The 10,097-nt window shown below is 33.3% G+C and overlaps 1 protein-coding gene across 1 annotated transcript; it reads right to left on the bottom strand.

The window, feature by feature from the left end:
- Nucleotides 1-95: 95 nt before the first annotated feature.
- On the bottom strand, nucleotides 96-5,774 carry HELRODRAFT_159511 (hypothetical protein; the record flags this gene model as incomplete). Its single annotated transcript, XM_009011395.1, has 5 exons — nucleotides 96-139; nucleotides 2,059-3,415; nucleotides 3,662-4,840; nucleotides 5,272-5,273; nucleotides 5,669-5,774. The coding sequence occupies 5 exons, from the start codon at nucleotides 5,772-5,774 to the stop codon at nucleotides 96-98; spliced, it is 2,688 nt and encodes an 895-aa protein (XP_009009643.1).
- Between the last annotated feature and the right edge of the window lie 4,323 nt (nucleotides 5,775-10,097).

Raw genomic sequence — 10,097 nt, 5'->3', positions numbered from 1 at the left:
ACTTGCTTATTTCTGCTTGACTTGTGTTTATGGGTTTATTTTTCTGTTTCTTTCTAATTTTTTGGTCTACTTTATTTTTAGAAAAAAGCAAATCATCACTGAGGTGTGAATGGAAGTGTCTGAAGAATTGTCGCCAGGGCTTCAACAATTTTTTTTAATCATTTTAATTTTATAAAACTAATTCAATTGCGTGGAACAAAGAAGCTTTCAAATCCACTAACTAAATCCATTGAGTAAAAATTGTGCAATGTAGCATCGGCGGATAAGCCAGCGTGTGCGTTAACTTGGTGGAATTATTTGAGGAGCACTTTCAACGGTCGTCACCGCGTTAAACAACCATCATGCGGCATTACTGCATCGCTAAAGAACAGCCCACCTCACTCACTCACTCACCACACAGGTCATCATCAAAACATAAAGAAAAGAAAGTTGGATGGAGGAAGCAAAATAAAAATTGAAAAACATATCGAGAAAAATAAACGTGCAAATCAAATTGCAAATTAAAAATGAAACAGGAAAGAGAAAGAAAGAGGAGGAGTTGAAGAGGAGTAAGAGAAAGATTAAGGAATAGGATAGGAGCAAAGAAAAACAATCAATTTAAAATTGATGTCAGATGAAAAGAAACAAATGGCATGAAAATATTCATCACGTGATTAAAAAAATCAACAGGTCACAATGTTAACATGCTTTAATGTCTGGAAAATTATATTAATTGCATGCTGTGTACTTTATACAGTTTTCCAGAAAGAAGGAATGTTTGAAAATTTTATTCACTTATGGAGAAAATGTCCTTTAAATTATTTGAATAAGCCATTACTTATTTTAATATACTTGTCTTCAAATAGCAAACACACATTAAATACGAATGAAAAAACTGCAGAAAAAAAATTATATTTAGTTTGGATTAGGTTATAATTTGATTAGGAGAGACAATCAAAAACAGAGAACACATTTCAATTCAAATAGCAGTGGCTTGATGTGGCGTGGTTTGGTGTAACTTGGTGTTGTGAGGTTTTGGTTTTGTGTGGTGTAGAGTGAGGTGGTGAAGGTAAGCAGTCCGCTTTCTCCACATACTCGGTTCAAGCTAACTGACATTTTCATTACAACGAATTTGACTCGCGACCTGTAAGTCAGGGATTTCCGGGCATCTCTTATTTATCTGTTTAATGCTTGCTATTATAAGAATGCGTAAAAGTGAAATAAAATACCGACGCTGAAATTATTTGGTCAGTTGATGATGAACCAACAAATAGGTTGGCTTATTCATTGAACGCTTTCATTTGTTTTAATTTTAAACGAGGTATAAAATTGCTTGTGTGGAATGTTATCTTATCTTACATCAAAACAAATAAAAAATAATTGTTCTACATTTTTAAATGAAGAAAATTATTTAAAATAAAAATATAAAAACTTATTATGTTAATGTATCATTTATTGTGTATGCTGCCATGTTTTCATGCGTCTTTTTGAACATACCAGCATGTTAGTGTGCTTATTTTTGTCGATTTGTTAATGCTTTTTCTTGTTAAGTGCAAATAAGTTTTTGCACGCATACGTAAATGGGTTGGCCTGAGTTTGATTTACACGTTATGAAGTCCTCTCCAGAGGAGCCAGCAAGCATTCACGTGTGAGCAGCATGATATAAGACTGCAGCATGCCGCCGTTCATATGTTTCACATATTCACTATAAATTAATATAAAACAGCGTTTGATTTTTTTCAGGACAAGCGTTAGAATATTTACAATTGAGTCATGTTGTAAAAAGATTGAGAAAGATTGAAACTGAATAAACACAGCGTAAAATGAAATGAACAGATATAAGAAAATAATTTAGGCAATTTGCAGAAATGAGATGAAGTATAGAAAGTTGGATGGTTATTATTGCAGCGGGCGTGCATCTTCTTGGAAATGATCATTTAAAACGTCATTTGGACTTTCTTTTCAGTACGTCACGTACTGCCTACAAATTTTAACTGCAACCGCAATAAACAAACTTGAACACATTAACAATACATGATGTCAATTTTTAAAAAACAAACAAAAAAAACAAGAAAGAACCTGCTTCGTTTTGTTGTGTCAAACTACCGACAAACCAGTTGATTTGTTCGTCTGATTCGCAAAACCAGGCTTCGCCGCAAGTCACTTCAAGAAAATTAACATCAGTGCGTTCGTGTGAATTTAAAAAGACTTGCAACTTTTCAAAGCCCGTAACGGCAACACCAGCACTGCTACCGCCAACTCGATGCTTGCTGCTCGCGTTTCTACTGCATCTCATCTTCTTCAGTAACTCCATCCAGCTCTGCGCCACCGGGAGGCGAACGACGGTGCCAGTGCATTGTAGTCTCGGTATCAACTCGATGTGCAATCGAATCTTGGCGTTGTGTCGTGAAAGCATGTGAACGGCCACTTGCAGCGGTAAGTTCTCGTTTTGGATGTTTTTAGCTGAAGGCGAAAAAATCTTTAACCTGGCTAATTCAATTTTTCTGCCGATTATTTTGTTATCTTTTTTAATGCCGAATGTTTGCACTTTCAGTTCTCGTTTAGCAGAATATTCGTTAGAAACGTACGGTAAGTTAGTCACAACATCTCTAACTGTTACGAAACGTTCAGAGAGCGGATCATCTACGTTATTGTCGTCGTCCTCCTCAAAAATTTGGCTGAAATTTAACAAGTCATAACTCTCTTCTGAAGTCGATTTATCATTTTTTTCTTTGAATTGTTTAGAAGTTGATGATGGAGATGCATTGTTTTTGAGTCGTCTTCTATCGTTTAGGGCTATTGTTAATTTGAAAGGTGAATTTAAAAAAAATTGACTGTATATTTTTGTCCAAAGTTTTTTGTAAGCTAAATTAATGGAAAACCTACCCAAGTCAACAAAGCACTCATCAATAATTGCAATGTTAACTTGTTCGTTCTGGAATGTAACTTGTACGTCGTTAGAGAAGCCGCTACCCACGTTCTCCTCCTTATCCGAGCTGAAACGAGTGAACGATAACTGTTGAGTTAATGATTGAAACACACTACGCTTCGGAGATTTTTTAAACATTGTTTTACTGTCTCCATTAACAATTTTATTTCCATTTTGCAATTTCAAAGCTTCAGTTTCGTTTGAATTTACAGGAAAATAATTTTCGTCGGCATTTTTTCCATTAACATCACGTGATCTATTGTTAAATAAACAGTCTTCAAAAAGTTTTTTAAATTTTCTAATGGAGTTAAAATCTTCAGTTCCTATTTCTAGCTGTTTCTCACAATCTACAACATTTTCGACGTCGAGGGAAATCTTTGGAATGAAACTTTCCAGCCTTCTTATACCGGATGAGACGGTTGGAAAATATTTTCCGAAATCTGGCAAAACTCTTGAGAACCATGACATCGTACCAGTTTTTGCAGTAACGTTAATTTTTTCCCGAACCTTTGTTCGATAGACGGAAACAAACATGCACTTCAAATTGCTATCAAGTTTATCTTGGGTGAACGAAACATCAGACACAATCATATCGGTGTCTAAAGTGAGTCTGGCATAAATTTTATTAGGATCGTCATCTTTGACCAGCAATAATTGCGGCCATAAATTTTCATCATCTTTCGTTCCTGCGCAGCATTTAATAATTGTCGCTGCATTTTGTTGCAAAGAGCACGGTTGGAATATAACTGTAACCTCGGTCAGTTTATTTTCGCCACTACTGACGCCACCATCAGTTTGTACTTTCTTTGCAAACCATTTCGTTAGGACCGCTTCACTCTTAAGATCAATTAATTCAATGCCGTTATCGCTCGATTGACCACTCGTGTTAGAATGTTGCGATGACGTAGACGATGACGTCATCACAGTTTCTGGAGAGGTCAGAGGCGAATTAGAAGTGAGAGGAGATTCCTTGATCGATGAATTTTTTTCGTCATCCAGTGACGATGAGTAATTAGAGTCACAGTTTGGCATTTGTTCGACGTAACATTCCTCGTTGTCAGCCGCATCACTCCTTACTTGATCGCTCTGAGTTTCCATCTCCAAATTACTGTCATCACATCTATCATCGTCGTCGACGTCATTTTTGTAATTATTTAGATTATTTGAATAAGATGCAAACGCCTGATCGTGAAAGTCGTTCACTCGTTCGTTGTGTATATGAACTTGACAGCAAACGTCGTCATCTACAATTGTTTGCAATGGATCGAATACCTCGTTAGCATCCATGCCCAGCAAACCGTCGAGATCATCTTCATATCTGCCGTGCACTAAATCACGTGTACAATCAACCTCCCTGCTAATATCATGAACATCGTCATTCACGTCCATCCATGCGCCGCCAACCTCTTCATCATCATCTTCTTCTTTTTCTTCCTTACGGTGTATTTTATTCTGTGGAAAGAAACCTTCAGAGCAGCAGCTGTCGACAAAAATTGTGGCGAATGGGTCAAATAGAAGCTCTGATTGCGGCGATTCTAAAAATATTTGTGGCGAGTATGCGTCAAAGTTGCAGTAATTATTGATGTCATCTGATGATATTCTTGCTGATGTAATTGTGCTGCTTGCGTGTGTTGGTGAATTCTTTTCGATCAATGATGCTGAGAATCGTTCTCTGCTGTTGCGATACATTCCTGCTATTGTTTTCTTTCTGTCTCTATGTCTGTCTGTCTGTCTGTCTGCCTTGATGTCTGTCTGTCTGTCTCTCTGTCTGTCTGTCCGTCTGTCTGCCTTCTTGTCTGTCTTGTTTCTATTTTGTTTGCAATGTTTTACAAAATTTTTATTGTTGTTTTGTTGTTGACTTGTAGTTCTTTTATTTCTACTGTTTTTGTGCTTATTTTTAAATGGAATTGTTGCTGTAAGACTGTAATATTTCTATTAAAAATTTTTTTTGAAGAACACTTAGCTGTTTCATTTTTTACCATTTCTTCATCGATACTGGCGTTGTCATGTTGCAAGGGCCCAAATGATGAAATTTAATTTTTTTTACTGTTTATTGACGTTTTTTAGTTGTTTTCCATTCACTTTTTGTTGAGTTTTATTTGGCAATTTAATTTTTATAAGTTAACTACTTTTGCATGTTTTTAACTTTGGTCTTAATGATTTAGTTTGTTAAATTAAATGTTAATGAATTATTGGTTGGACTTGGCGTTGTTCGATTAAGCTGTTGTTTAGTTAGATTGTTGGTGAATATTGAGATGTTGGCCTGTTGGAGTCGAATTATGTTTGTTGTCGTTATTGTTATCTAAATGGTTTGTTGTTGTTGTTGTGTTGCTGTCATCGTTGTTCTCAGGTCCAGTTCTAACGTCTGTGTGTGTGTGGAAAATTTAAAGATAAGGTAACTGAAAATATTTACTACGATGACGTGAAGCACAATGAAAATGACAAATGACTGCTCGTTATCTCAGGCTCTTGTGCATTATTTGTTGAATTTTATATTAAGTCTAAATTTGTGTTGAAAAATAAATACGTATATCATCAGATCTTTAATTTTACATTAGTTTCTACGTGACGTTGGTTACAATTTTTCGCTTTCTTCTTATTTTAAGCGTTGTCTTAAATAAGAAATGCATACATTTTTATACCAATAGTCTTAAATAATAATTATATATTAATCGTAATATAATAATAATATTATTAATATTATAATAATTATAATTTTTATCATTTCCGTAGTTTTATTGTTTCAGCAAGAAGAGATACCATGACTGAAGAAGATGATTTCCCTGATGAATTTTTCACATGGGCAGTCCCTGAGAGATGAGAGGCAGGAATAAATAGAGTTTGTGTGTTCTCCAATGCATCGCATGTGCGAATTAAGTATGCATTACAGTGTATATTTATGTTTAATGTATATGTGTGTTATATGTATGTGTATATAAGTATGTGTGCAGTACTTAACTTGCTACAAGTACGTAAAATTTAAGTGATTCCAATTATGTATCGCGGTTATAACTCGTGCTTTTTTGAGTTAGCCTTCACGTCAATTTATTTCAGACACATTTGCGGGTTTCAAAATCACTTTTGATAATTGTATATATATAATAATTAATTTTGTTCTTTTTATTAATTATAACATCCATTTATTACGTTAATTTTTGTATATCAATAATATACTCAAGATAAAACTGAAAAGCAAAAAAATAAACTCCTAAACTCGTCATGTAACAAACATACACCTCCAGCTGAAGCCATGAAAATTCTGATTGTTAATATTTAGTATTCATACCTCGACGCCATACAAATCCATTCTTTTCTGATTCATGTCATTATTATTCAGCTGGATTTTTCTACTTTTTGCCACCTATCTCCTTACTTTATCACATATATATTTCCATTTATTTATATTATTATTTATATTATTATTTTATTTCTTTTGTTATTTTGAAATTCTGTCCAAATTCAATTATCCCTCATGCGAAATATATGTCGAGACAGAAGTCGACGTAATATTTGCACGTCAATTTTGTTTCAAAAAAAAGTAATTTAGAAAGTTTTCAAACAGGATTGAACAACAAAAAATAAATAACCTTAAAAAGTTAGATGAAATAATAAAATAAGTAAACTTAAAAAAATTAAAAACGGAAAATATACAGATCAAAAATAACGATCTTTGTTTGACAAGACCCTGAATAAAACAGTTCAGTTCTTTAAAAAAAATGGATGAACGCAGAGCAAGAAATATTTCGCCTCGAGCAAGAAAGAACATAAATCATTCAATAACCCGATTTTTACAGGTCGATATAGTAATAATGCTCTTAATTTTTTTTCTAATTCGATTTTAAATTTAATAACACAAAAATTTTTTCATAATTGAAATTATTGAAAAACTTATTTAAAACCCTACGAAAAAAATTTTCAAATTGCCCTGGGAAAACAATTATTTAACAGATATCAAAAAAAATAAAATGAACATCTACCAAATTGATTTTATTTAGGTAGATGATGAAATTGGTGATGATGCCGCGATGAGAAGGATGATGACGTTAAACTCGAAACATGTAAAGTGTGGTGGGCTTTAGAAAATCGAAAATAACAAAAGATTACCTACTCTGTGGGCATTGCTATAAATTATTATTAACGACATAAATGCATACTTTTCTGAAAAAACCATTACAAAACTGCTGCTGCTGTTTCGTCAACTGTGAATGAAGATTTGTGTCTACGTAAAAAAAATCATTCGTCAACAACTAAAAAATTATTATTTAAAATAATAAAAGTTTTTTAAAAAATAAATTCAGTTTTATCAAATTTAATATAGTGACATGAATGCAAATGACTATTCATATGTATTGGTCTTGACTCTACAAACATTTGATAAAATTAGATAGTTCACGATTGTAAGTTAAGGATTTGATATTCTTATTGCTATTCGTTTTTGTATTAGATAAAATTGTGAAATGCTTTTGTTCGTAGACTAGTGTTAATTGTGCGATACGGTTTAAATGTTTTTTGACAAAAATACAAAAAATAATCATTTTGATACTAACTTGTTATCCAGGTTTATAATTACTCAAAAGTTTTTAAAACTTTTTATATTAATTATTTCTAAAAATTAAACTATTCACAGAAACAAAACAACATTTCAGAGAAACTTTTTCAAACGTAAAGTTAAATTTGGAAACAACCTTAAACTTCAAAAATTCACATTTTCAAAAAATCATATAACGAAATAGTTTGAATCTTTAATTTGAAAGAAAAAATAAATATGTTGTTCCTAGATCCTAATACTGTGATCTTAAAAAACCTATTGTGTACGGACTTATTTCATTCAGATTGCCTTGCATGTTGTGAAGAACGCACGTTTGTTGTATGGAGATGTATGGGACTTCAAACACATACACCGCATTCTTTACGTGTCTGTCTTCTTCTCCGCTCTCCTCATTAAGTTTATTTATTCGAGGTGGTTGCTATTGTTTATGGATACGTTTATGGTTATGTTTATTGTCCTTGTATTGTAAATCAGTCTCATTTTCTTTTAGGTATGTTTTTACATTTCATGCGGATATATATGACTTTTAGTTTGGTCTATTCTATCTAACATCTTATATTTTCATAATGTATAAATAAGACTGATATTTTTATATAAATTTTGATTTAGTTTAGCTGTGTATACAACGTTTATAAAAGCAGAGCGCATAGTCGAACTATCATTAGCTGAATCAAACTGTAGCATTCAAAGGAATTTTTGTAGATGAATGAATGCATTGAAAACTACATCGCGGGGAACCTTAACAACCCTCTCCTGCTGAATTTCATTGGGAAACATGTACAATACACATGTATGCGTGCTTTTGTTTGTGTGCTAATTGCTGTAGGAGTGTGTACGCACATGTATGTACAATGTGTGTATATGTATGTATATCTATGTGTGTGTGTGTGTGTGTGTGTGTGTGTGTGTGTGTGTGTGTGTGTGTGTGTGTGTGTGTGTGTGTGTGTGGTGTGTGTGTTTTTGTTTATTTACCAAATTTCATATGTTCAAATTTGTTAACCTGATTCTTTACATTAAAATTATGAATGAAATTGATGGAAAATAAATCACATCGTTTATTTATTTATAAAAGTATTTTTATGTATTGTAAATTCGTTTGTCATTTTGGTTTGTGGTTGTTTTTCCAAGTGGTGGCCATCCCTACCTTCGATGTGGCCATCCCTATCCTCGATCGCCTTCGCCCTCACCACTGATGGCACAGCCCTGATGGGCAATTTTCTTTACTTAGCAGTCGCCACCCCCCTGCCGCTTTATGGCACAGGTTGGGTTTGAGGGGAGAAAAACAGAAACGGGTGGCGGTAAGTCGTTTTGGCGGGAAACAACCGACAGAGGAGATAAATACATTAAAAAAATAAATAAATTCATTTAAATGTTTTCAACTCTAACTTTCGAAAAGCAATTACGAAATTGTTTGCATAAAGTATTCAGAATTTTTTCTTTCGTGAAAAAACTTTTATTTGAAAACGAGAAGAAAAAACAAAACTTTCCGCTAAATTGTTTTGTCGGAAAATCAATAAAAAAAATAATTTCATTTATTTTTAAATTTAATACATCAATTCCTTTCGATCATTAAAAAATCATGAAAACTAAAAAACAAAAATTGAAAATTTTTTCATTGAACCGAGGTTTTCTAGTGAGCATCGCTTTCACTTGCTATCATCATCATCAATATCGTCATCGTAACCAGCAATGAAATAATCATTATCAACACTACCATCATAATCGTTATTTGTTTTAACAATCATCACAAAACTCGTCATCATTAATTTTGTCTATCGTCATCATCGTCATCATCATCATCATCCTTGTTATCATCATCGTCAAAAAAATTATCATCATCATCATTAGTAGCAGCAGAAGCAGCAGCAACAACGCCATTACATTAATTGAACTGAATAAATATTATCAACAAAGAGCTCTTTATCTTCTCTCAAAACTACTCATCATCATTGTCATCAATAAAAAAATTTGAAGAATTTCATCATCGCAGTCATCATCGTCATTCCTAGCCAGTTCATTAATTTTTCAACATCACCGTCACCAATTATGTCATCCTTGAAGAAATGCAATACGATGTATCGTCATCATCGTCGTCGTCATCACCACAATTATTTATTTCGATCATCATTTCCATGAAGATGACAGGATGACGTCATCTTCATCATGACGAGTGTGTACTCATAACATGGAGGTGGGTATCATTAGCGCTGCTGTGCCTGCCAATAACATCAGCAGCAGTACAATTCATCTCCATCTATCTATGATCATCATCATACTCTTCTTCATCATCATCATCAACATCATCATAATCACCGTCACCATCATCAACATCGTCATCATCCTCATAACCAACACCACCAACAACAACAGCATCATCATCATAACCATCATCATCATCTTCTTCATCATCATCATCATCATCATAACCATCATCATCATCTTCTTCATCATCATCATCATCATCATAACCATCATCATCATCATCTTCTTTTTCATCATCATCATCATCATCATAACCACCGTCATCACCAACATCATCATCGTTGTAGCTAGATTGATGAATAGCAAGCACTTTTTATGTCATTATAATTACATAGCATTGTTACATTCCTAAATTTTTCAAATAAAAAAATTTTTTAC

The sequence above is a fragment of the Helobdella robusta genome (genome assembly GCF_000326865.2).
Source record: "Helobdella robusta unplaced genomic scaffold HELROscaffold_1, whole genome shotgun sequence".
Lineage (NCBI taxonomy): Eukaryota > Metazoa > Annelida > Clitellata > Rhynchobdellida > Glossiphoniidae > Helobdella > Helobdella robusta.
Note: the sequence above shows the minus strand (reverse complement) of the source record. Positions and strands in the feature narration are given on the sequence as shown.